Source organism: Pogona vitticeps, chromosome 6, assembly GCF_051106095.1.
Source record: "Pogona vitticeps strain Pit_001003342236 chromosome 6, PviZW2.1, whole genome shotgun sequence".
Taxonomy (NCBI): Eukaryota; Metazoa; Chordata; class Lepidosauria; order Squamata; family Agamidae; genus Pogona; species Pogona vitticeps.
This window is the reverse complement of record NC_135788.1, coordinates 109911441-109939001: the sequence shown is the minus strand read 5'-3', so window position 1 is coordinate 109939001 and position 27561 is coordinate 109911441. Positions and strand designations below refer to the sequence as shown.

Here is a 27561-nt window from a genome sequence, read left to right as displayed (position 1 = left end):
CGTGGCGGGCGGGGAGGGCAAAGTGGAGAGAGAGAGAGAGAGAGAGAAGGGAGAGCTTTGAGGTGGGGTGGGGAGAGATGGCTGGTGAGAGCGGAGTGGTATTATAAAGGAAAGGCAGACCCACATATTAAGGGGGGCATAATTAAAATCCCAAACTACGGTCTTGCACTAGCAGGAGGCAGCCTCCCTCACTCCCCTATGAGCTGTCATTTCTGGCTTGCTTTCCTGTTGTCTTATAGACCCTCAAGTTGAAACTGACTCATAGTGACCCTAATAAGGGTCTTCAAGGCAAGTGAGATAATTAAGGAGTGTTTTTACCAGTTCTGCACCTTCCCTGCTGGATTTCCATGGCCAAACTGGGATTCAGACTCCAGTCTCCTAAATTCTAATCCTTCACTCTAACCTCTACATCACACTAGATATCCTAAGTATGCAAGAAACCATCATTTACCCCAATAGAGTAGCTATTAGAAATGTTACTTTTCCAGACTACATTTTTTTTGCTATCACTAATGTGATGCTTTTGGTGAAAAGGCCTAAATTATAAAGCTTTGGGCCTTAGCTAGGCCAGGCTTCCTGTTTCTGCCCCAGTACTAGCTAGGAGCTTTCTTTCTAAGAAGAAAGGATTTCAGCCCAAATCTGTTACGTACAGGATAGAGTTTTGTTTGCAACCTCTCATGTTGTCTGTGGTTTGTGTGAGCGGGCGGGACTTTTCTGGGTGGGGGTGATTGTATATTTATCTAGCACTAAGCAATCCTTCCTTCCAGACTTTGATTTCAAATAGAGTCCTGTCTCTCTGCTGAGTGTTTCTTTCCTTCTTTTTAGTCTGTTCGAAGCAGTTGGTTTTGTTTGTTGATGATTTGGTAAGTTGGTTGCTAAGTATGCGTGCAGTAGAGAGAGCATCATACAAAAGTCTGTAATTTCAAGCCACAAGGAATATGGTCTATTCTTTCTCCTACAAATGTTTCAGAGTTATTGAGACTTTAAGTGCCAGTTAATGAGAAAAGGCTGAACTCTGGAAGATTTTGTAGCTATTCCCCTCTGTGAGTGTTACTTCTATTGTGTAGCAAAAGGAATTTTACCAGACATTCAGAACTCTATTACACTATATTGTGTTCTTTAAGAAGAAAACATATACTGCCATAAGCACATCATGGCAGTGAAAGATCCACCCGTTGGTTCTAACTGTTCCTGAGCATGCAGACTTTGTGATGTCACTGCTATGACATCATCTCTAAGCAACATGAGGTCCACTTCTGGAAACCATCACAAAGTGTGATGTCTTGGCGAGTATTTTGGTTAATAACCCAGATTGTCACAGAATCCCAGGGCTGCTTAAAGTGCAGCCAAGATGCCATGGCAGTCAAGAGGGAATTCAGAGATCACTTCCTGCAGAGGAAACTCAGTGGAGATCCTCAACTTAGAACAAAACTACAGGAACTCCTGGACAATGCCATAGAAGACTTGTCACATCGGCCTATTGAGAAGAAAAAATATATGGCGGTGATTGGTATGCCTGCAGGGGATGGGCAATTGCCTGAGATTCAGGGACCTCACGTGCTCTCCAATTTCAGAGGGCTGTCCACACCCCAATTTTTATTTTTAGCTTACAAAGGCCATCATGTCCTTTGCAGAAAGAGACAATTTTGTCACATTTTTTTTAACTCCCCAGTCACTTTTGGTTTTGAAAAAAAAAAGCCACCACCCCAGGTGAGGTACATGACTCCCACTTCTACTTTATGGCATCCTTTCTCACCATACTTATTGGCAACCATGTTGGAGTACAACTCTTTTAAGCCCCTGCCTTTTGGTCTCTGGCTCTACGGGCTGCCGGTGATAGAAATGGCATGTAATCAAGTGCCTCGAGAAGATGCCTGGTTGAGAATGGATCCTTGGATGTAAGCGGAAAGGGTTACTTTGGAAATCACGCTGAGCTAAGTGACCTCAGTCACTCAGAAGGCAATTGAAGCTAGGCAGGATACTGCTATATAATGGTGTTAGACAGATATGAAGGAATGATAATAAATCAAATAAATAAATAAATTTATGAACTTGCCCAGGTGTTAAGATGATTAGGGGAGGCCTTTCTCTCGATCCCATCACATTCACAGGTGTGTTGGGTGGAGACACAGGAGAGGGTCTTCTCTGTCGCTGCCACCAGACTCTGGAACTCCTTTCCACAAGTGGATGAAAACCTTCATCTTCAGACTGGCTTTCCCTTAGTGACTGGCTGTCTGGGAGAGGACTTTAAATGGAGCGTTGTGCCTTGTTGCTTTGAATCCCTTTTTGCTATTGATATGGTTTACCATTTTTAGTGTGGTATTTGTTTGATTCTTTTAAATATTTGTATGCTTACAGTTTTTTGCTTTAAACATAGTATTTTAATGATGTAATCTGCCTTGAGTCCTTTTTAAGGAGAAGGGTGAGGTAAAATATTTTCAGTAAAATAAATATGTTTTAGGAGGGGGGAAGGAAGGAAAGCGGATGTATCTTGCTTTTGTACAAAGGTTCCTTTTTTCTCTTTTCCTCAGATGAATCTACATTGGCAAGACTTGCTGCTTACTTCAAACGGTCTATATACCGGATCATGGAGAATGATTTTGAAGGTGGGGACTTGTGGAAATGAATGTTACTGAATTGCCATATGGAATACATGAATCTGGTGCCTCCCGAAGGGCTTTTAAGAATTTACTGAATTGATCTTTATACTGGAATGTATTAAATCAATAGTTAGTCTGTGCTGAGCTTTTCAAGACATATATGTAAAGATAGCTTTGCTTTGGATGAATCCACTTGATTCATTTGTGGGTTGATAGTTGGCTAACAATGCACTGAAGGAATTAGGAAAAGGCTGTTTGGTCTTTAAGATTGCACAAATGTAAGAATTTCAGCAAGAAATAACAAAAGAAGAGAAAAGGAAAAAAATGCTGTGGCACTTTGAAGACTAACTGCTACATATTCATACAAGCTTTTGTGGAATATCGTCCTCTTCTTCAGAGTTAGAATTCAGGGATTACACAGTAAAATATTCATGCCAGGCTCCAAGAGACAGTAGTGTATGGTAGCTTCACTCTTGTTGTGATTTATAACTCCAAATGTAAGAGTGGTCCATTATTGGACCATTAAACAAACAAACAAACAAAACTCAAACAAATTGCAAGTTTTCATGCAGAAAATTCCACTTTATCAGGCTAGCACCACCATTTCATAGACAGTGCAGAAAAAGTACAGATAAGAATCCGAAAATTGATGGTAGATGCTTGTGCCAAGTCTGTTTGAAGGGGTAATTTCAGAGTCAGGTTGCAAACCTCATCTGGAGGGTGTGGTCTCAAACATCATTCTTGCAGCATAGTTAGAAATTTATACCCCACTCTTAAGACCAAATGGTTTGCCAATTACTCTGTGATTCCTGCCCCCATGCACCCACACTGCCAGCTTCCCAAACACAAAATTTCTTTTGGCTTGTGAACCCTCAAAACCATTTTCAATCAACTAGACAGTGCCTTCTTGTGGTCTTTCTGAGACAGCACACCCTTCTTTACTATGGGTGCAGATGAATTCAGTCTATTTCTGGAATGCTTCACTTAGGACCTACTCGCCGATATAAGTCTTCTTTCTGCATAAATCAGCAGATTTCTTCTTTGTAAAACAATCCACATAGAAACCCATATTTTCAAGCTTGCATAAAACAATCTGTCTTCTTAAGACTACAACTAGACATAGGTTTTCAGCTTTTGGTCCTTTCCATTCCACCTCTCCTTTAGGTAATTAATGGCCTGGTGAAGAGTTACAAAGGCCTCAACAGCTTGCTCAGATTTTTATGAACTTCTTGTTCTAATAAGATAAAGAAATTTAAAGAAATATATATTTCCAGTGTACACATGGAAACATTATTACAGAACCAACACAACAGCATAGTCTACAACATCAAAGGGTCCGTACATCTACTCATGTGATATATACCATATTTTGCTAGCAGTCTCCTATATTATTTCATGTTGATTTCCACATTAGTTTGGAAATGTATCTACATTGCACAATTACACCAGTCCAATGCCACTTTAACTGCCATGGCTCCATCTTAAAGATGCCTAGGATTTATAGCTTGGTGGGATTCCTAGAATTTTCTGCTAAAGAATTTAGCATTAGTTCTTGTTGTTGTTTAGTTGTTTAGTGCCCGACTCTTTGTGACCCCCTAGACCAGAGCATGCCAAGCCCTCCTCTCTTCCAATGCCTCCCGGAGTTGTGTCAAATTCATGTTGGTAGCTTCAATGACACTGTCCAACTGTCTCATCCTCTGTCGTCCCCTTCTCTTCTTGCCTACACTCCCATCATCAATGTCTTTTCCAAGGAGTCTTCTCATAAGATGGCCAAAGTATAGGAGCCTCAGCTTCAGGATCTGTCCTTCCAGTGAGCACTCAGGTTTGATTTCCTTTAGAATGGATAGGTTTTATCTCCTTGCAGTCCTGGGGACTCTCAAGAGCCTCCTCCAGCACCACAATTCAAAGGCATCAATTCTTCAGCGGTCAGCTTTCTTTATGGTCCAGCTGTCACTTCCATACATCACTAAAGGAAAAACCATAGCTTTGACTATACGGACCTTTGTCGGCAAGGTGATGTCTCTGCTTTTTAAGATGTTCTCGAGGTTTGTTATCACTTTCCTCCCAAGAAGCAGGTGTCTTTTAATTTTGTGGCTGCTGTCACCATCTGCAGTGATCATGGAGCCGAGGAAAGTAAAATCTGTCCCTGCCTCCATATCTACCTCCAAATGTGAACAGTAGAGCTCTGCTGAAGAGAACTGTAAAAAAATCTCATCAAACTACATAGTACCAGGGTGAGTGCCATGGCAATTAAAGCAGTATACAACTACTTACAACCACCATAGTTACGATCAGAACCCACTGTAGCCTGAAAAATTTACTTTTTTAGACATCTTCCAGAAATCCTCTGGCAGCATGGCCACAGGGAGTCTCCCTGCCATAGGTTTACATATCCAGCATCCTCAGGAACTCCCACTTTATCTGTGTGCCTTCTCCAGGGCTCAGAGGAAAAGCAAGTAAGACCCACCATTTCCTAACTCACACCCCTTCAGTCCTTTTTTTTTCTCTTGCTTTTGCTTTGCAGATGGGCAACTTTTTAATGAAGTCATGTGGAGCCTCCAGAAACTGAAGGTTACTTTTGAGCAGATGATGCCAAAAATTACAAAAGGTGAGTTATATTTAATCATCTCCCACCCACCTCCAAAAACAGCAGAAGTTCTCTAGTTCAGATTTCTACATAGAAGTAATTCCTAAAGGGAGGCCCTTCTTTAGTCGCTTACCCCATCTTCTGACGTAAAAATGGAAGGCAACTACATCAAACTGCTGCTAAAAGGGTGGTTATGGCAGATGGTTCAAAAGTGGCTCCCTAACGGTCAAAAGTAACTGCCTTGTGACAGAGAAAGAAGGAGAGTGAGAGAAGGATCTATACTTTCCTATTTACCTTTCAGTTTGTAACAATAATTATCATGTGCTATCAAGACAATTCTGACTTATGACGGGCCTTTGCAGGATTTCCCCAATATTCAGAAGTGGTTTACCAGTCCTTTCTTCTGGAGGTGCCCTGGAACTGGGGCAGCCGACCCAAGACCACACAGGCTGGCTCTATTCACAGGAGGCACAGTTGGGAATTGAATTTCAACGTCTGGCTCCATAGACAGACAGCTAAAACACTGATCTGACCAACCAGCTCTTCAATTTGTAGCTTAAGAATATTTTTGGATAAGCATTTGCTGATTCAGATGGCAGCTTCTTTGTCCATAGGTTACTAGCAACATCTGATGGGCAGTGGATGAAATCCTCTTGCTTGGTGTAGTAAATGGCACCTTAACAGAGGATTTGGTGAGTCGCTTCCTCTAATTCAATGGTCCTACTCTAGTGCAAATTACTGCACTAGGCAACAGGGTTTCAGCCAATAGAGTATTACTAGATGGGACTGTAGAGGGACGTGGTGGTGCTGCGGGTTAAACCGCAGAAGCCTCTGTGCTGTAGGGTCCGTAGATCTTCAGCTGTAAGATCGAATCTACGTGACGGAGTGAGCGCCCGTCGCTTGTCCCAGCTCCCACCAACCTAGCGGTTCGAAAGCATGCAAATGTGAGTAGATAAATAGGGAACACCTCGGTAGGAAGGTAACAGTGTTCCATGTCTAAGTCGCACTGGCCATGTGACCATGGAAGATTGTCTTCGGACAAACGCTGGCTCTAGTCTATAGCTTAGAAACGGGGATGAGCACCGCCCCCTAGAGCTGAACACGACTGGACAAAAATTGTCAAGGGGAAACGTTACCTTTACCTTAGATGGGACTGTAGGTGGTTGGCAAAGGTTGCTCCGTAAGTCAACAAAGGAATGAATGAATATGATCTAAAAATGAGTGTTAAGAAAACCAAGTTCATGGTAATCAATACAGAGGAAGCAACCCAAGAAATAAAAGTAAATACCTGAAATGAAAATGCAGTGTGGTGTATGATGTGCAAATAGAAATCACTTGGAACTGTGTGCAGTGAACAGAGAGTTCATAGGGGAACAATAAATTCAGAATAGAAATGGCCCAGGGCGACTGTCAGAAGAAAAATAATGTAATATGCATCAAAAATTAAAATTTGCTTTGAGAATATAAAAAATTATGTGGATTTATTGCAAGATGCTAAGAATTCATTGGATCAGAAATGTAGTTTGGGTGCTACTAAATTGTTTATAATTCCTGCATTGAAAATCAAGATATTGATTATTATATACAACCTTCCAGTAAGAAGATCTACGTATTTGACACAAGAAAGGAGAAGCCCAGCATTTCTAACTTTCTTCTTCCATTGTATTTCTTTTTGCAGTTTATTGCAGCAATGAATGTGGTGAGTGTCATTTTGGGAGGATGTGGGTGGTGGGAAAGAAGTTCCTTGTATGATTAAACAGAGGACTTGGCTAGACAGCTCAATTGGAGTGGGCTGGACTGAGCTAAATAAGGTCACGTAGAGAAATAGCACACATACTTCAAGTGACTCTCTTTAGCCTGCCTCCCTTAAGCAAGTAAGGAAAACAAAAACAAACAAGCAAACAAAAACGCTCCTTGCTTATTCCTCTCTCCTTCAACTTCTGGAAGGAAGCTTTCACATTTTTCATTCCCACCACCTCCAAAAGTACATAGTATCAGTACTACCCTAATTTGCTGTAGTTTAGTCGTGTCCGACTCTTCATGGCCCCAATAATAAGCTTTAAAAAAATAACAACCTTGCCTGCAAAGGTACAGAGGGAAGAAGCTAAGTTTTTTAAAAAAAAAAAACTATTGGGAAATTTAAAACTAGAGAGGGGGAATGAATTTTTGATTTTTTGATTTTCCTATTTCATTAAGTGTCGGGGATATTGAAAGCAGCAGGCTCTGCTTTGGTTTGATCCCAGTGGCTGCACATGCTGGAAACAAACCAAAACGGAGTGATCCTAACAGCACCTAAAAAAGAATAACCCCTGTCAGAGAACCAGAAAGGTGCAGGTAGGACTGCTCTGGGAATGGACTGGTTCAAACTTGCATTTATGTCACCTGGTTGCTGACAAAAGGAGTAAACCAGCCCATTCCTACAGTGGACCAAACAGTGGGACAAATGCCCATGTCGTTTCCCCCAGAGTTTTCTAGCATTTGTAAATGCTTGTATTTCCCTCCTTGTCACAACTTACCAAATATTACTCCCCACCTCGTGGGGCGAGGTGGGGAGAGCAGTTTTTAGACGTACTCAGCAAAGCAAAAATAAAGTGACAGGGATGTAAAAATCTATCAGTTTTTGTTTCATTGTTCTTGCACTTGTGTACATTTTTGAGAGAGAGAACCCACTCTTTTCTATCCTTCAGGCAGGAATCAAAGTACTGCCACCCACTACCACTATCATGCTTCCCAGCCTTGCAGAGGAACCCCACTAAAGGTGATGATGCATCTACACTTTCTCCACAGCCTACCTATATAGGAGGGTGGAGGAGGTGGAGTATTTGCTGTTCCCAACACTTTTCTGCCTGAAGCAGTCACTTCAGTCCAGCTAAATAACAGAGGCAGCCCTGATTTTTCAAATGTATTCTATTTTAGTGATGCACATTTTCTAAATGTACCATGGCTTGTGTGCATCTTTTCTACACCAAAATGCATTATACATCTCATGTATGCTTTTCCAAGGCAAGGTACACTTCATCAAGTGCCATGAGAGGCTGGTCTGGTGAATATACAAGAATATTCACCAAATAAACAGCACCAAATAAGGTGCCGCTACAGAATTTATTTGTAGTAGCACCTTATTTGTGAAACTCGCTCCCAAAGGGAAGTGAGCCTAGCTTCATCTTGATCGAGCTTCTGATGGGCAGCCCGAACTCTACTATTTTGTATGATCTAAAATGTTCTTGAGATTTTTTTCTAAAGTATATATTTCAATTATTGTAATCTGCCTTTTTAAATTACCTTTTGACAGATTGTGCATCCTTTTGGTGAATACAAAAGTGACAAATATTTAAGCAAACAAACAAGTGAAATAGATCTTTTCACAGAGAAATTCAGCCCACACAAATGCCTTTTCCCATTGCATGAACTGGTTGCTATTCCCAGTACATTACCATATATAAAGGATATATTTTTGAGAGTTGAAAAGTTGTGATAAATACTCCCTAAGGCGAATTAATATGGAAAAGAAAAAGAGGTGGGAGGCTTCATGGCTTTAGTAAGTTCAAGCAAACTAAGAATCTTTTCCTAGTGGTTTTAAAAACATTAAACATTATAACAGCTTGTTATATACAGAATCTCTTCCTTGAGCTATGGGTGTCTCAGAGCAAAAACACATCAATTTCTTCCCACCAGGCCCATGGCAATCCAGGAAAAAGTGTTGCAGAAGTCCCAGAAGCTAGAGGACGCAGATGTCTGGTTTTTCTCACCCATACCAGTGAAATAAACAGTACAATTACTCCAATACAATGAAAGGGAAAAGGTTCCTTAGTAAGCAGAGAAGGGGAAAAAACTGTTTCTATCAAACTGCCTTGTCAGACCCTGAAAATATTGCATCTTTGGATAAAATTTTTGGCAAACTCTCAGGCAGTCTAGTCAGAGGGAATGATTATCAACTGCTCACTAATCTGCCGAGTTTCATCCCCTTGGAATCCATAGTTCTTCCACAGTTCTTCTGTTAGCGCTTCCAAGCTAAAACAATTCCTCCACTTTCTAATCATCTCCAAATAAAACTCCTATCCTACAGGTCGCATGTTTTACGTGCTTATCAACTGCTTCTCCTGCTGGACAAATTCTCACTCGTGTACCAAGAACATTAAGTGTGGAGGTGAGAATCTAGAGATTTTGAAATGGGCACACAGATCTGAGCTGGTAAAACCAAAAATAGAGACCGACGGGATTTGAGGGTCAAAGTGGATGATGAGTGAATGGAATATTTATTCCCGTTATTAATCTGTTCTTTTCCATAGTGAGATTTTCTCAGAGAGATATATCTTAGTAATAAGAGTTGCAAATTAAGTCTCTGTTTACCTTCCAGTGACTAATCCCTAAACAAAGCACACTAAAGGCAAGGTTTGGAGTTGAGAAAAATCATCTGTTGCAAACAGATTTTTTTTCCAATTGAGGGAGCAACCTGTTTTTTAAAAAGTGCTAAATGTATTGTCCTGTTTGGCTTTGAGATACAAAAGATGAGGCATTCAATTCAGGATATTCATGAGCCAAGGGGAGTAGAAAATGAGTCCTGATGACAGGCTGGACAGGACTACGGATCCAATTTAAGATTTGATTTGGTTTGGTTTAAGATTTGACAGATCAGTTAAGATAGCAGCTGATGAGGCCTGGCAGTGGAATAGATCTTGATGGATTTTACAGAAAGGAGGGTACAAGTGGAAATGGATGAAGATCTGATTCTGGATTGTGCTCTGACATGGCACAAGGCAAGTCACGGTGTGAAGCGATATAACTTCTTCCGAGTGAGTAAATGCTTCAAAGAAGCCGCCTTCTTCCAAATCAGCTGCAAAGTTCTGCTACAGTATTGTTACTATATCTATGTTGATCTGTGCCTCCTTCTAAGGGTGGGCCTGTCTATGATTTTATGCCACCTCTGTAGAGCCCTGATTGGAAAGAAGCATAGGTCTGCTTTCCTATTTGCAGTCACAACAGTCCTGTTAGGTAGAGCAGCTAGTCCAGTTCCGATGAGGGAATTAAACATGGTTCATCTTGGTTCCTTGCCCAACTCTCGGTGATATGGGAAGTGGAGAATGTCTCGCTCTTGGGCTGGAGGTGGGCCTTCGCTCCTTGTCTGATCCATGCCAGCCTTGGTCAAGGCTGCTGGTCAGTTTCCAGGCACAATTCAGAATGCTGCTTCTAATTTATAAAGTCCTAAATGGTTTGGGTCCAAGCTATCTCAAGGACCATGTCTCCCTTTCTGAGCCTGCCGGGGAGTTAAGATTATTAGGAGATGCCTTTCTCTCAGTCTACCATCTTCACAGGTGCATCTAGAGATGGGGGTATTTGTATTCGTATACAAATAACCCCACAGAGGTGGACAGAATGAGAGTCCAGCTCCAATGGGGCCGCACTGTCTACTCACCTTCTGCTGTTGCTGCAGGCTCTGTGCTCCCTTCCTGTTGCTCCAGAGCTTGCGGTCTGCGAGCCACTCCTGGCAGGAGGTGGGAGGATGAGCCTCACTGCAAAGTCGAAGAGTGGGGGACCCTCGTTATGTCCATCTCTAGTGGGGACACGGGAGAGGACCTTCTCTGTTGCTGCTCCCAGACTCTGGGACTCCCTCCCACATCTTTGCTGTCCTTCCGAAAGCAGGCAAAGACCATTCTTGGCAAGCAATGAAAGGACCAGCTGCCTGAGTGGGGTTGTTTTGATGGCCAGTTGTGTCTTACTGCTTTGAATATGTTGCTTATATTTATTTTTTTAAAGCGTGGCATTTGTTTGTTCCATTTTTAATATTCCCGTACTTACTGTCTTTAGCTTTAAACATTGTCTTCTAATAATGTAAGCTGCCTTGGGTCCTTTTGAAAGAGACTGGCAGGGTAAAAGAATTTCAGACCGACTGACAGATCCCTTGCTCCAAGCCTGAATGATTCAGGAGTTGCAGCTAGTTGTGTTGACTTCCCAAGTTTTGTAAGAAGATGAGATGACAGAGTTCGCTCTACCCTTAGGTAGTGTGGGGTGGCGGCCTCAGGCAGCTGCTTTGGGTTATCCCAAAAGGGGCAAAGGGTTGTTAATTTGTTTTATTGTATTTGTAGTCACTAGAGGTGGGGTGATGTGCCAAAAATCATTCCCCTAACTAAAATTGCAGTGTATCTTGACTTTGCTGGCTAGGGAGTTGCCATATGCTGTTCTGCCTCAGGCAGCAAGATATTTTGGGCTACCCCTTATGATCTGAGTATGTTTGTAAATGACAGCCCTTGATTAGGACTTTCGTAGCTAGCAAAAGAGATGTTATCAGGACGGGTGGAGAAGGGATGAGATGAAGGAGGGCCTATCAGGGCTTGTCAGGAGAAAAACATTCAAAGTGCATTCAGAGCAGCTTTTCCCTATGAGGGTATGTTCCAGTCCAGCCTTGTCCTTCCCCTCAGGTGGTGAATGGTGAACAGAAAATGATGGCTAGTAGCACAGATTCTTTTCTGATCAAGAAAGAGGCAAACATAAATGACACAGGCAGATATCGGTGCGAAATGCTGGACCCGAAAGGACATCCGGCCAGCCAGCTTGATTTCCAAGTGGTCGGTGAGTAAAGTGAGTGTGGGTTTCTGAAGAACTTCTCTAAATATGTCACTTTTAAGGAAGGAACAACCAACTTGTGGCCCCTCTGCACCCCAGGACCCTGCACACAAACACAAAATGTAAGACCATTTTAAAACAAAAAAGGCTGGGAAAAGTTCTCTTGTCGTATCTGGGGAGAATTGGACCATTTTGTGGTGTTTTCAGGGGCTCTCCCACATCCTTGTTCCACACCTCTCAATTTAAATAAATAAAAAGGGGGGGGTGTTTTGAGGGTAATGGAGGTTTGGTTAATTAAAAAAAAACAACAGTTTGTGGAGAGAGGGAGTCATGGTTGTCATTCACCTGGGTCCAGGACAGACACGAGGTGGTGCCAAGATCTCTGGTGCTTGCCCATCGCTGCTGCCATGTCTTCTCACTTTTCTCTCACACGGATTGGAAGGCTTTTCCAAGATGGCAGCCAAATGCTGTGGTGTTTGTATGGACCCTCTGAAATATAAGGGAGACATTCAACCCATTAGTATAGACAGTGATGATGGTTATGGTGGCAGGATCTAACAGGCTAATAAGATGAGTTGATATCTATCAAATAAGGAATAATTCCTCAGGAGGCCCATGATAAGGTAAGGAAACATTTACATTCCTTATTCCAAGAAATCCATTTAAGATGAAACCCAAACTTGAGTACAGGGGCCTGTAGAGATTGTTTCTATATGGGCAAGTGTGCAGAAGGCTAAAGCAGAGGTACCCTCGGTGAGCTTTCTATTCCAGGCAAAGGAAAAAACAAAGAACCAGCTATTCCTTTGAAGATGAGTAAAGGATTGAAGGAAGGAGTGAGCTAAGGGCAACAACCTACAACTTTTCACTTATAGGAAACCAAGAGCAGCTAAGATATGTATCAAATCCCCACCTAGCTACCTGTCCATCATCCCTCAGTGATGATGTTAAATACAATATTGCTGCACTTATTATAATGAGAGAAGAAACTACTGTTGTGTAATAGAGAGGCGTGAGAAGTCCAGGTTGACAATCTTAAAGGACCATGAAACACACAGAGTGAACCTATGCCAGGTTCTCTCTCTCTCTCTCTCTCTCTCTCTCTCAGCTTGTACTTCCCCCCAGAGCAGCTGTAAGGATAATGTGGAGGGGAGAGCCTTGGATTAATTGATTGAAAGGTAACATAACTAATAAACTAGGAATGGAGTAAATAATTATCATTTTTCTCATTTTCAAGTAACCAGGGAAGTTTTTGTGATTAGAAATGTATTGTTTTTGTTGCTGGTGGTGTTGATGGTGCCATTGTTATGCCCGTTGATGTCCCCTGTGGCTTCCTGCTACTGAGTTTGTTTATGGGCTAAGGAGACAGAGAGAGGCAGATGCCCTTTGCCTAAAATTCTTAGTTTTGCCAGCTGGTTTCAACTTTTACATGGTAAAACCCATACAGATTATTTAGTCCATTCCAGATGTCTCAAGGTACATCCTGCATCATCCTCAGCCAGCATGTGAGTAGTTTATGTCTGTGGAGACTTTGCACCCATCCATATCTTTGAGAAAGGACACATCTGACAGAGTATACAAACTTCACCATGACAAACAATAACCTGGCTGGCAAAGAACCTCAGGTGGCAGTAGGATGGGGGAAGGCCTTTCTTGGACTTCAGCTACTGCCAGTCGGGAGTGATGGGATTTGTGGGCAGTGGTCACCAACCTTGGGCCTCCAGATGTTTTAAGACTTCAACTCCCAGGAATCGTGGCTACCAGAGATGGTGGTGAAGGCTTCTGGGAGTTGTAGTCCAAGAACATCTGGAGGCCCAAGGTTGAAGACCACAGTGTTAGAGGCTAAAAGAGCTAGAAAGCAATATGTTGGGAGAAGATCGGAACAGGCAGTGCTCATACATTGCAGAGCAATGGCATGATTCAGAACACAGGCTCAGGCATTGCACTGGCAACAGGGGATGCTGTTAAGCCATTCAGGCCTCAAACCCTGCTATAAGTTCTGCGAACACAGGATGGGGTAGTAAAGATCACTTTTTGACAGATGGCACCCAGCAGAACACAAGCACTTTGTAAATTTATTTTCAAAATGTGTTGCCTGATCAAGCAGGGGAGACTTTCAAATACTGTAATTTTGAAAAGGGTTTCAATGAATTAGCCTCACTGTTTAATTCAAGGTCACAAATGAAGTGAAGATCATTTTATTGGACCCCAGGAAATGAAGCTCCAACTATTTTCTGCCCAGAACTTAGAAAAGTTCCTCTTGGGGGCCAAAACTCTCAGAATCCCCTAGCCAGCGTTGCATTTTCCAAGACGTGTTCCTACCCATGCTTCCCTTTCTAATCCTTCTGTTCTTCCTCCTCCAGTGTTGCCATCAGTCCGGAAGACCACCTGGTTCACCCGGCCAGGCACGGCAACAATGGAAGGGCCCCTCGTCCTAGGTGTCTCTTCCAGGGCCCCATTACCCAAAGAAGACTGGACAGCTTGGATCGTAATTGGATGCACAGGAGGGCTGCTTGTCGTTATTGTTGTTGCTTTGTGAGTCTTTGCATTTTCCCACCTATGCAATCCCCGTGATGGAAAACAGTATCACTGGTCTTGTCTCCAGAGCCTTTTAAATGTCTGTTTCAAACAGTCTCCTGAGTTGTACAGCATTGCTGATAGAATGAAATTTGTTCAGTTGTTTTTTTTCCATTTCCGTTTCCCGATACCTCCCTGCAAGCCTGTTCAGAACACTGCAGAGGGCAGAAGAGGTTTTGAAGATGGTAATAAGTGATTTGGCACAGCTTGGAGAGATGAGAGATGGATGTAGAAAAGCATCCAGTGAGGAAAGAGTTAAGGATCCACTTCCCACCTACTGCTTTTTGGTTGAGAATGGGCTCCTTCCCAAAGCTGTTTTGTACTTCGGGGAAATAAACTTTGCCAAGCTGTACAGCCCAAGCTTAACCTTGAAAAACTATAGCCAGGCTGTGTTGACATCTATCTAGGCACAGAACTTTCAGAATGTTTGGACTAGGGCCCCCAGACATCTGCAGGAATTACTCAGCCAGACATCCAAAATCAAAATCCTCACAGCTGTGTTTAGTCACTTGCAGATGGAGGATGATTGGTTTGTCTCAGCCATGCTGTTGAGTCCATGAAGAAGGAGGTGGTGGCTAGGAGAGGCTAACCTCTGTGGGACCTGCAAGGCATTATGGGGCTGGTAGTTCTTTGAGAGGTACTCTGTTTTAGAGCAATAATGGACAGAGAGAGACTGTCAGCCTCATAATGCCTTGCGGTTCCAACAGAGGTTAGCCACTCTGGGGCTAACAGGCTAAGCTGCATTCCATTTGTGCAATGCTAAGACCCAACTGGCATGGACAGCACTGTGTGTGAGCTGTGCACACAAACCAGAACATTTCTCAAAGTCTTTTGCAAGACAGCTGGGTCACCCTAACAGGTATGCTGGATTTAACCCACAGATCAGTTGGAAAATACTCTCTAAAATTAAAAAAAAGTTTGAAATGTGCTGTTTTATGTTTTTCCTGCTGCATACTTCTTTTTTTATAGTGTCTGTTATTACCGTTGGAAGAGGGAGGATGGAGATGATGACAAAGATGAAGAAGAGGAAGATGATGATGAAAGTGAGAGTGAGAGTGAGAGTGAATCCTCAGAAAAATGAAGCCTTCCCCCTTTCAAGTTCCTCCCATGTCAATGACTTCCCCAAATTCTCTTTGTGTTGTAAAGGTCTAGACTAACTTTGTTCATTTATTTATAAAGACAGTCAGCATGTTTTACCAGATACAGACTCTGTTTGGGTTCTCTGGGAGAAAATCAAGGTTCAGTAGATGGCAGCAGGAAAACTTATCAGGCAGATGTCTTTCTTGGGGGAAATGACAGAATAGGAGAAACAGAACTGGGAAGTCAGGATACTTCAGGGAAAAACTGTACCTTTATATACAACATTGCTATTTCTGAAGACAAGTAGCCTCAGAAAGGAATCTAGTTCAAACAGAAATGTACAAGCCAGAGAAAGAGTATTCACTACCTATCCCAATTGAATTATTCCATCGTCATCGTCAGCTTAGAACTGCAGAGCTGGAAGGGACCCCATGGATCGCTGAGTCCAGCCCTTGTCAAAGAGGCACAAGTGGGGAATTGAACTCCCAGTTTCTTCTAAACCAGTGGTTCTTAACCTTTGTTACTCGGATGCTTTTGAACTGCAACTCCCAGAAACCCCAGCCAGCACAGTTGGTGGTGAAGGCTTCTGGGAGTTGCAGTCCAAAACTCCTGAGTAACCCAAGGTTAAGAACCAGTGTTCTAAACCACTGAGCTATCCAGTAGTTCACTCCAAAACTGGGTTTCCTCTCTGAAAACACAAACACACAAGAATGTAGGGAGGCTTCAGGATGTGGCAGATTGGAGAAAGAGGAACAGGCAGAGAAAGATGCCTGCAGCAAAGCTAGGGACCCCAGGAGCATCTGTAAGCGGACCAGGTGGAGAAGAATACAGCCACACGAGATTGCAGGCAGGCTGGACTGACTCTTTTTCTGCTAACGGCAGGCAGATAGCATACTCAGGGCAAGGGCTGAGACAGCAACAGGCAGGGAGACTTGTGTTTTTTTTTCCTCACCCTACCCAATAGTAGGATACTGAGATGTGCTTCCCGGGACCTCAGGTTCCAGTGATTTCTTCAAGCTGAGTTTCTTCCCATACAAGGTCTGTGATATGCCTGCAACTAGGAATGTCAATCCTTATTTCTCTCTTTCTTGCCATCAAAGACAAGGAATTTTCTTCTCTACATGGTGGAGGGTAGCAAGGAATTTCCTGCAGGTTTTGACAGAGTTCTCACATAGGTGAGAACTTTGCCCAATTTGCAGGTTGCACTAATAGCTCGGAATTAGGATGACTGCTGTATACAGTATTTAGGCATTTGAAGCACTAAATGAGTTGTCGGCATCTTTCTCAACAATCGTCCCATCCTTTTGTACCTGCTGTGTGTGCTTGGCTTCCCAAAGGGTAAACGACGGAGACTCTGCAGTGGAAGAGAGGAACTCTTTGCCTGGCTTTCAGCTGGAGGAAAGGAACCTCTTCAGGCAGTGGTTCCCAACCTTGGGAAGCCCAGATGTTCTTGCACTGCAATCCTCAGAAGCCTTCTCCACCAGATGTGCTGGCTGGGTTTTTTGTGAGTTGTAGTCCAGGAACATCTGGGTTATCAAAGGTTGGGAACTACTACCTTAGAGCTTCAGAATTCCATCCAGATGTTTGTTGTGTCAGGACCACCAAAACCGACAAGAATGAATAATTTAGCAAGTATTTTATCTGTCTTTACCACAACAATTCAATCAACCAAAGTTAACTTTATAAGTGGGTAAACAGACAAGAATCCAGCCATATATGAGGCAGCGAGAAAAGGTGTTTATTTGGAGAGTGAGCAGGAGACAGAAGTGATGTGTACAAAACTCAGAAGGTCTCTATGGTGGAAATGCATACAGAGTTTAGGAGACTGAACTGACAGTTCCCAAAGTCCCCAAGTTAGCATGGTTAGAGGCCATGCTGCCAGGAGGATTCTGAGAACGGTACTCTAAAAAAGTAACTTTTCCAAGCTCTGACATAGGGTATACGGTCGTTTTCCTTGTGATATTCATGCATGTTCTTTCCATGGGAGCTCCCTGCTTGTGGAGGACAAGGGAGACCACTCTCTGAAAGGAGTACAACCCTGCAGTTCCACATGTTGTGTGTCAACTCCTCGTAGCCTTTCGGCTGGTTCATCAAAATCGGGGAGTGATTGGCAAAAATCATAAGTGGAGACCACAGAGGTCCTCCTGTCCCTCAGGCTGCAGGGGTAACTTGCCATTAGAGATGTGTTTACCCTCCACTCTCAAAAAACAGACAAGTTGACAGCATGTACGTCAAAGTGAAAGTGCAAATCATGTACATTACAGGCGATGAGATTACTGGAGTGAACCACCCCGACAATAACTAGGATCCTACATAAAAACAGGAGCCTCTGTGCACTCTCTTCCCTCACTGAGGTGGGCTTGGTTTCCATTCTTTATATAACAGATATATTTTCACCATTGAAAACACTGGTCTTCTTGTCAATTCTTTCAAAATATTGTTTGTTTTAATATTGTTAGCCACCTTGGATCCTTTTGAGGAGAAAGGCAGGCTATAAATATTTTAAATAAATAAATAAATTTTACGTCTCCTGTGCTTCTAGTGGACTGTTCCAATTTTTCTGTTTGTTGAAGCCTTTTATACTATTACACATTTGAACAATCATATAGCATCTATTTACTTATCTAAACGTTGTTGTTGTTGTTGTTGTTGTTGTTGTTGTTGTTGTTGTTGTTGTTGTTGTTATTATTATTATTATTATTGGGAGGTAAGGGAGAGATAGTCCATAATGTTGTAGATATCCATCTAGTCAGGAATCATGTGTATCTTTTCTCCTTCAGAGAAGCAAAATGTGTTTTCTCTTTTACCTTGGTTGTATGCATGAGACAGTAATGGTATGAGACTACATTGTGCACTGCAGACTAGCTCCTGTTATTGCAGATCTGGATGCTGTCTCAGTTTGAGAGTGCAGGTGTACGCACACCCTAAGAACATATCTACTTTCCATGTTGTAACCATTTTTTATCACTTAAACTGCCATGGTTCCACCCTTCTCCTCCAGAATAGTATTATCCTGGCAAAGATTACGTGACTGCAGAGGAAGGAGGAGAAACATGCAGCCCTCCAGATGTTGCTGAACTCTCATCTGTCATTAGCTATGTTAGCAATGGGCTAATGGGAGTTGCAACACAACATCTGGAAGGAGAGACATTGCTCTAGAATCCTACAGTACTACAACTCCCAGGAAATCCAGTGGAGATGGAATGATTTGTTATTAAACCAGACTGAGTCTTTGGTTAGATATGCTCCATGTATCCAAATATCATGAGCTGTTACCACAGCTGTGCCCTGATCCTTCCATAATGCTATTGGTATAAATTTCCCAGCAACCTTGGGTTACTGGGACAGGACCCACCACTGCTATCTCTCTGTGAAAGTGGACCCATCCATATCCGGCTTTCCTAGGGAGATGGCACACAACGCCACCCTCTGACCCAAAGAATGTTTATGCTCTCCGTTTTGTGTAACAGCAAGTAAAAATGGAAATAATAATTGAAGAATTAGAATTTCACAATCTTCTGAAAGTGGCACCCTTTCCAGTCTCAACTCTTTGGACCAGCTATGAAGACGTGACAAGGATCTGGTATCCTTCTCCCTCTATTTCACAAAAATATAAGGTTGCTGCTGGTGGTGCATTCCATTCAAGGAGGCCTCTGGAAATTACAGCATTTTCTCCCTTGGCACAGGGAACTGAGATGGCACAATCCAAACTATTTTTTGAGTTGGCACTTTCCTTTGATAAAACAAGATGGCACACCTCAACCAATGGAGAATCCGAGTTTCTCATCCTTAACTACACTGTACCTACATTACTGGAACTCGATGTGTACAATGTTGATATTGACACAGCCTCTTGAATATGCAGTTGTCTTGGTCCACCGCATTTCTTATGCTGTCAGGGCTTCATGACGCAGACATTTAAGGATCAAGATGGCAAGTAAAATAAGCAAGATGGATACGCCAGCATTTTAATCCAAGATGGGTTCAAAGTTGTTAAGAATTCTGAAATTTACAGCTTGGTTCCAGCCAAGATAGCATCCTAAGTTATTAAGAATGCAGATGTCAACAGTTTGGTTTCCAGCCAAGATGGCATCCAAAAATCAATGCTATTCCAAACGTTGGCTTTGTTCAAGATATCATAAGAAGCTGACATTTCAGAAAAACATATGCTTTAATTAATCCTGATCCATGATTTTACAGGGTTGCCTGGTTGTTGGCCTTCCGGATGTTGCTTCTTTGTGTCTCAGGATGGACACATGATGGTAAACAAATGTTTCTGGGATTGCTTGGACATTCAGGATGAGATATGGAATTAACACAACCCAAATGGCAGCAACTTAATTCTTCCAAGGGAGTGATTAGACTTGCCTTTAGCAGAAACAAGTCCATCTTGGATGAAGCTTGATGCTGACCATAAAGACCATCATTCTTGTCCAAGATGGTATCCAGTGCTACTGTGACCTTGCAGGGCATAAGGAGGATTGTCCCCCTTTTCCTTCAGGTCTTGGAGATCCAGATGGGCCACTATAAGTATTCCATCTACCACTGCTCCACCATTAGGTCTATCATGTGGTTAACACCAAGGTCAGAAGAATCAAAGAAGTCTGTACAGAAGATGCTGCCACCAGCAGGGCTAGTAGAGCCCAGGCCTGATGCAGAACCTGAGGTCAAGTCCTCTAGCCAATCAACAGGATCAAATCCAGCATGGGTCCCATTCCTCTGCCAGGCATTTGGGGGAGAGGGGGGCATCTCCAGAGAGTCAGGGGAGAAAACAGTGGACAGTGAGTCCAGTGATGCAGATGAGGAAGAGGCTGTTGAGAGGAGATCATAAGGTCCAGGGAAGTCAAAGATGGTAGAGGCCGTCAAGGGAAGATCACTGCTGGGGCGGGGTTTCTTCGGTGGTGATGCTTCTTGATGGGAAAGTGGAGATGGGGCAACTCGGTCATCTGAGACTTCTGAAGTCAAGGCAGGTGCTTGAAGAAGGTCACCTAGAAGCAGGTGAGGAGAAAGAGAGGATGTACTTGGGTGTAGCAAGAAACCTACTGAGCCCTCTGAACCCGGACATCCTTGGTGTTGAGGCTCACAAAAGATGAGCCCCCATCACCTGTTTCTTGCCCAGGATTTTGTGCTGTGCCATGTGAAATGAGCATTTGGATAACCATCTGGCCATGTGCCAAACATCTGCCTCTCCTCAATGAAAAAAAAACTTAATGATGTAGATTTGACACCCGTGGCCTCACCACCTCACACTTTAGAAAATAGACTTTCATTTATTTTTATTTATTTATTTATTTAATTTGTACCCCGTCTATCTTGTCAATATGACCACTCTAGGCGGCTTTCAGACATATAAAATACAGTGACGTATACATATAACAAATGAAAAATTTAAAAAAGAAAAAAACCCAGTAATATACTATAAACACTAAACAATAGGTAGCAAACAATAAACATATTCTTCAAGATGGCAATATCACAAAACTAAAGAAGGAAAGATTAAGTGTTATCTGGAGGGAAAGCCTGCTTAAACATCCAAGTTTTAGATGTCTTAAAAATACCCAGCGATGGGGCCTCACAAATCTCTGGAGGAAGGTTGTTCCAGAGGCGAGGAGCCACCGCCGAGAAGGCCCTATTTCTTGTCGTTTCATTTCGGACCTCCCTTGGCGCTCCTCAGCCTCACCTCCTGACTCGAGCAAGTGATATGGGTAGTTCTTGGTGGGAGTAGGCGTTCCGACAAGTATCATTTCATCTTTGCTTCTGGAAGCTTGACCTGTACTGCTAAGCTTTTCCTTATGTATTCCTATTTTGAAGTCCCAGGTGGTAAACAAGGATACTGGAGATATTTTCTCACCTGTACACACCAGTGGTTCCTCCAAGATGTCTTCAATGGACTGGCTGGGCACCAGCTGCGCAAAAAGAGGAAACAGCCAACTGTGAAAAGATCCATTTGCTCAGCCCACTCCTGCAAGCAGTTTGGGGGGGGGGGAAAGGAGCTCTTTTGGAGGGCTCTCTTTCACAGCGCAGGTATTTAGAATTGTCATTTGAGGCAGATGTATCAATAGGAGCCTCAACCTCCCGATTCGTTTTCAAGGGTTTTCCCTTCTGACACATGTACCAGGAGCAGCAGTAGAAATAACACTGGGAGACATGAGCTCTGCATGTGGGTCTCAGGCTTACAGGCCAATAAAAAATGGTCAGAAGGAAGTGGACTGACCACGAAAGAGTCAAGGTTTAAGGTGAGGTGGTGCCGCCCCCCTCTGCCCCCTGCCATACCTGAGCTTTCTGGATGGCCTCTTGGAGTTCCTCTTCAAGAGAACGGGTTGGTGGGGCTGGGTCAGGAGGACTGGCTGTGATTTCAAGGGGCAGCTCCAGATCAGAATTAATGGGCTCACAGGCTGGAGGACATAAAACCTAGCAGGAAAAGGGAAGGGATACAAAAGGGTCAAACTAGGCCAGAGCCTGTCGGGAATTTTTCTGACCCACCTCACTGATGTGACTCAACCAGAGTGAAACTGGGTTCTCAAGCAAAATATGCCAAGAATGCCTAGAATCTGCTTTGTCAAATGAGGGGCACGTGCAAACAGCTGCCTTTTTCATCCGCTGGTGGCACTCTGATGCGGCTCAAGACCCATCAGCAGCTGACCAGGGTCCTGGCTGTCTGGAAGTCATCTGAGACAAGCAGCAACAGAATGAAGTTGTGATGCTTGCAATCTACTGAGTAGCAGCGCTCTCTTAGGCTAATGTGGAAATGGAGGAATGTAATTATATTTTCATAATCAGGTGGCAAAGGAGTAAACCATTTGTCCTAATTTCGGAAAGAAGAACAACTTTACAAGAGAAGGCATTTTAAAGGGACAGAGCCATCAAAACTGATGAAAGCTAAAACCATCTCCCTGTCTACACTAGCCTTTCATCAACCCAGAAAGGTTATGTCTTGTACTGGAGGCAGGAGGCTTGTGAATATAAGTTGCAGGAAACACAAACAGGAAGTCATCCTTATGCTCATGTCCTGCTTGCGGGCTTCCTAAACAGAGGCATGTGATTGGCTTGCTGGACTAGATATGTGTTTGGCCTGTTCCAGAATAGCTGCTCTTATATTCTTCTAGCGGCATAGCACTCCAAAATCTCAGGCAGGCAGGCTCCCAACACTCTGCACTAACACCAGGCTTTTTTTTTTGCGGGGGAGGGTGGGACCTTTTTTGGGTTATAATTCCCAGACTCCCTCACCTAGCATGGATGGGCTACATATCCCAGATTTCCCCAAACCAGCACGGGTAGAACCGACCCTGTCACTTCCTCATCACTGTGTCTTTCCCCTTACTGCCTCTTACATCATTAGCCAAGTCATGCAGGCTTCCTCACCATAAAACCATCTTCCTGGCTTCCTGCATCAGTGGCGGTCTCGAGCTTTGGGACATAAGGCGGTGGCGCACCCTGCTGGCTTGGTGAAGGTAGTGCTCCTTTGCGGCGGTTCTTGATCCGCTTGTGCATCTCCAACTCCACACGGAGATCATTGTCGTGATGTTTCTGCTCCTGATGAAGCTTTAGAGCCAGGTTCTCAGCAAGCCGTTGTTTCTCCCTCAGAGCCTGGGCTTCCTCTTCTAGGTCTGAGGATGACAGTCGGGGGCTTGAGAGGGGGACAGGTGGGGGCTTGGACCGGACCACCTGGTAGGGCTTGAGACGTTCCAGCAGGGCAGGCTTGGTGCCTGAAACAGGGAGACCCCGCTTACGGAGTTGCTGACGGAGTTCAGAGACCTGGAAATAAACCAATGGTCACAAAACATTCAAAAAGCAGAAGATGCTATAAAATATCACATGGTATACACTCAAAATGTGTTTATACTGTTACCCTCTCCCTCCCCTAAGCTGAAAAGACTGAAAGGTCACACTGTTCAAGTCTCTGCAATACCACATTACGTGATAAGTTGCATCATATTTGGTTTTCAAAAAGCAGAACAGACGAGTCCAGTGTCTCACAGGCTGGTATCCAGAAGATGTTCGGAACTACAGCTTCCATCATTCCCAGCCAGTAAACATCAGGGTTACATTCCAGTACATCTACAGCAGTGGTGACAAACCTTTTTGGGCTTGCGTGCCCAAACTGGGGGGGGGGGGGGGACAGTGGCTGGTGTGCCGCAGCAGCGGTGAAACCGGAAGTGGCGTCAGAAGAGCAAATCTTGGCAAGGAGGTACCTCGAGACCCCACTCTGGATCCGCTGCCAGCACCAGCTGCTCCGAATCTGCCTGTCGAAGCGCCAGCACCGCGTCTGAAGCCACCTTCTCAGGTTTGGCTGCATGGGGGGGACGGAGTAGTGATCTGGTGACTTACGGCTCGCGTGCCAGCAGAAAGGGTTCCGTGTGCCAGCTGTGGCACGCATGCCATAAGTTCGCCATCACTGATCTAGAGGGTGCCAGTTTGGGCAAGAAGGCTGGCTGCTTATGCCAGAAGTATTTATTTGCTGATGTACTCAAGGTGCAGAGCTCATCTGGAGAATCATGTTCATGCATTTGATGGCAGGACCCATTTCAGGTGGCAACTAGCCATTCTGCTGCCCCAGCTCACCGTTAGCTCTTCCAAATTGGCGGGCAGTAGTTCCGGCTTTGGTGGTGAAGGGGAGGCTGGCGCAGCTGGAGAGGGAAGAGTGAGCGGAGGGGGCCCGCTCGGCGGGGTGGGCGTCCCAGCGAAGCTCAGGACCTGCTCTGGAGTACTGTTGAGTAAAAGAGAGAGAGAGAGTTGCTCCCAACTTGCCCTAGACTTGGTGTTTTGTCTCACAAGAAAAACAAGACACAACATTAGCCTTTGTGTGAAACTTTCCATTCCATGTTGTTAAGAGTTATCAATCTGCATCCAGGTTATGGCAACCTAAAAAAGGTTTTCAAGGTGTGTCAGGTATTTAAGGAGTTGTTTTCCCATTGCCACTGCAAGTATTTATGGCTAAGTAGGGATATGAATCCAGGTCTCCTGTATTCTACTCCGGTATTTTATCCACACGGGCCTGAATGAATCCTGTGAGCCTCTCTACTTGGTTGCCAAGTTTACCATGGGTCTGTGGAACTCTCAGCAAAAAGCCAAGCCTTTACCTGGCTGGGACGGCGTGCAAGGCTTGGACGCAGAAGGTGGCCGGCGCTGTTGGTGTCGGCTGTTGCTGCTGGTTTAAGATCTGAAGCTGCAGGAAGACCTGCTGTTGTTGCAGGAGGCGGGCATAGGCTGCGTCCATGGGCACCGGGGCCTGCTCTCCTTTCTGGTCGGGTGGCATGTATTGGTGGTACTTGAGTTTCTTTATTTTGGGTCTTGGTTCCTTGGCCTTCTTGGGGCGTGGAGGTTTCTTGGCCTCAGAAGCCTTGGGCTGGGCCTGGTTGGGGGAGAGGAGAAGGGAGAGAGGTAAATCTAAAGGTAGGAACAGAAGTGGAAGAGGAAACTCTTGAAATACACTTTAAGCAAGGGGAGGCTAGAGCTAGATAAGGGTTGTAGATTATTTTTATATACACTGTATTTTTCAGTATATAAGACTATACTTTTTTCTAAAATCTTTAGACTAAAAATGGAGGGCCGTCTTATACATGGAAGTAAGCTTACGAGAGAACAAAAACAAGTGGAGGGGAAAGCAGGGATCAAAGCTATCCTGCAGCGCTTTGATCCCTTTCCCCCCAAGCCTTGCTAAACCCCACTTAGATTTCTTAATTTTGGATAAGAAAAGTGGGGGGGGTCTTATACATGGGAGCGTCTTATACACAGAAAAATACTTTTTTTTTTGCAAGGCACAGTGTATAGTATTTCTTTTTTTTCGACTACAGTACCCAGAATTCTACAACCAGCCTTTTCAAGTGCCCTGCAGCCTGGCTGGGAGCTTCTGAGAGTTGTCATCCCCCCCAAAAAAGAGTGTAATGTATGTATGTGTTTCTCAAGTTCTGCCTATCAAGCCTACCCTGCAGCAGCCATGTCTGTTGTCACAGTTCTCTCATTTCTTGCTCATAGCAGAGCGAGATGCCAAAACCAGCCACCTGTGTTTTCTTTAATTGAGGAATGTCTTCATGTATTTATTAATCTTTTCACACAAACAGCGTTTAATGAAATCTAAATTATAAAATATGGAGTTAAAACAAATCCATGTTAATAAACAGTAAAACAAATCCACGTTAAAAGCTAAAGCAAAAAAGGCTGTGTAAAAAGCTGGGCAACTAAAACACAGAAAAGACGATGGCAAGGAGATCTTCAAAAAGACTTTGGAATATGTTCTTAGCTAGCCCTACTAAAATCCTAGAATGGAACTGGAAAGTGCCTATAAGGCCATGGGGTCCAACCCCTTGCTCAGTACAGAAATCCAAATCAAAGGAGATCTAACAGAAGGTTGTCCCGTTTTCTCTTGAATGCCTCCAGCACTGGAGCGTTCACTGCCTCCCAAGGCCATTGGTTCCATTGTTGTACAACTCTAACAGTTAATTTTTTTCCTGAAATTCAGCCTACAACTGGCTTCCTGTAGCTTCCTATGTGTCATGAACTCTGGGATGATTGAGAACAGACCCTGTCTCTCCCCTATATGGTTACCTTTCAAGTATTTGAAAAGTGCTAGTGTATCTCCCCTCATTTTCTTTTCTAATGGCTAAATATGCCCAGTTCTTTCTGCCTTACCTCACAGGGCTTGGTTTCCAGTCTCCTGATCATCCTTGTTGCCCTCCTCTGAACTTATTCCAGTTTGTTGGCATCCTTCTTAAAGTGTGGTGTCCAGAACTAGACACAGTAGATGAGTTCTAACCAGTGCTCAGATGAGTTCTAACCAGGGGTAGAAGTATCTCGTGGGATTTGGAGACTATATTTCTGCTAATGCATCATACAATACTGTGTTTCCCCGAAAACAAGACAGGGTCTTATATTAATTTTTGCTCCAAAAAAACACATTAGGGCTTATTTTAAGGGGATTTTTTCCCCCTGTACAACAATCTACATTTATTCAAATACAGTCATGTCATCTTCTTCTGGTTGCTGCCCAATGGTGGAGGGAGGGGTTTCACTTAACTGGGGCTTATTTTGGGGGTAGGGCTTATATTATGAGCATCCTGAAAAATCATACTAGAACTTATTTTCAGGTTAGGTCTTATTTTCGGGAAAACGGTAGGATTTGCCTTTTCTGCAGCCACATCTCACTGATGGCTCATATTTAGCTTGTGATCTACAACAATTTCATGCCCTCACCATGTATTTTGGATTATGGGAGTTCAAGTCCAAAATACACAAAGGGCCAAAGCTTCCATACATCTGGTCTTGCAGTTTCAGAATTTGTCTGTGTGATTTGTTTTGGATCAGTTTTCAGCTGAACGGACAAGAGGGTAGGGAGGAAATAGGATGCCAAGTTATTTACTCCTAATTTGTTGCCTTTGACTGTTGTCACTTGTGTTTTGCAGTGGGTGATAAGAGTAGCACTGTCTCCCTCCGAGCCCCTGTCCTCTTTCCACGATGCTACACCATGGTAGAATGCCTTGCACAGGCTGCTTCTGGAATAGTAAAGAACAAAAGTTCCTCTTTTTTTGGACTATAACTCCCAGAATCCCCAATCCAGTCTGGTTCCTGCTGGCTGGAAGGATGCAGTAAGAAAGAGTTGCCCCCAACTAATGTTTATCTCATTCCCAAACAGGCAGCAGGCATTCCAAACTCCTGAACGCGATGGCCACTCAGGGGTACACGTGCAGCCCTCATCCAGGACTCCCTCTGATGAAAACGATACATCAGATTTTCACCATGTTTCACTTTCCTGGCCTTTTGGTTTTCAGTTAGGCTCTGCCAATGATCCACCTTTACCTTAAGAAGCGAATTTGAGGATTTGGCAAGGGGACTCCCCCCTTGGAGAGGGAACTCGGCCTCAGACGTGGATGCTGACCCAGAGGGCTGCTGATCAGCCAGCAACGGGGGTAGGTCCAGCTGCAGGAAGAAGAGACAGAAAATGGAATCCAGGCACATTAGCCTTCAGCTCCTGCACTCCCTTCTTCTCTATTTCAGAGCACCAAATTTATTTTTTTAACATTTCAGTCCTGCTTCACTTCTGAAATTTAAACTGTCCATGAACCTTCTTTTGATCAACAGAGCGCCAAACATGGTCCAAAATCACCTCCAAACGAACTCCCCAATAACGTTTTGGAAGTAAAAAAAGTAATACACATGAGCACT

General features: G+C 43.8%; 2 protein-coding genes across 2 annotated transcripts in view; one reads left to right on the top strand and one right to left on the bottom strand.

Moving 5' to 3' along the window:
* Positions 1-728: 728 nt before the first annotated feature.
* On the top strand, positions 729-15899 carry IZUMO1 (izumo sperm-oocyte fusion 1). Its single transcript, XM_078377065.1, has 9 exons — positions 729-1510; positions 2532-2606; positions 5125-5208; positions 6866-6886; positions 9254-9334; positions 9880-9980; positions 11604-11754; positions 14109-14280; positions 15292-15899. The coding sequence occupies exons 1-9, from the start codon at positions 1279-1281 to the stop codon at positions 15401-15403; spliced, it is 1029 nt and encodes a 342-aa protein (XP_078233191.1). The 5' UTR covers positions 729-1278; the 3' UTR covers positions 15404-15899.
* Positions 15900-17119: 1220 nt separating this feature from the next.
* MAMSTR (MEF2 activating motif and SAP domain containing transcriptional regulator) overlaps positions 17120-27561 on the bottom strand; it is a 29095-nt gene continuing 18653 nt past the window's right edge. Inside the window, exons 8-14 of the mRNA XM_020798786.3 lie at positions 27196-27315; positions 24483-24754; positions 23965-24109; positions 22765-23157; positions 21676-21813; positions 21254-21308; positions 17120-20390 (exon numbers count right to left, since the gene is read on the bottom strand). Coding sequence (XP_020654445.3) covers positions 19942-20390; positions 21254-21308; positions 21676-21813; positions 22765-23157; positions 23965-24109; positions 24483-24754; positions 27196-27315 — 1572 coding nt within the window. The 3' untranslated portion in view covers positions 17120-19941. The remainder of the gene's footprint in view (positions 20391-21253; positions 21309-21675; positions 21814-22764; positions 23158-23964; positions 24110-24482; positions 24755-27195; positions 27316-27561) is intronic.

What these genes read in the sequence shown, in the direction of transcription:
- IZUMO1 (XM_078377065.1), top strand. Translation starts at nt 1,279, where the DNA reads ATGTCTTGGCGAGTATTTTGGTTAATAACCCAGATTGTCACAGAATCC. An exon ending in AAAATATATGGCGGTGATTG is followed by an intron (nt 1,511 to 2,531) that starts GTATGCCTGCAG and finishes TCTTTTCCTCAG; the next exon opens with ATGAATCTACATTGGCAAGA. An exon ending in GTCGTTATTGTTGTTGCTTT is followed by an intron (nt 14,281 to 15,291) that starts GTGAGTCTTTGC and finishes CTTTTTTTATAG; the next exon opens with TGTCTGTTATTACCGTTGGA.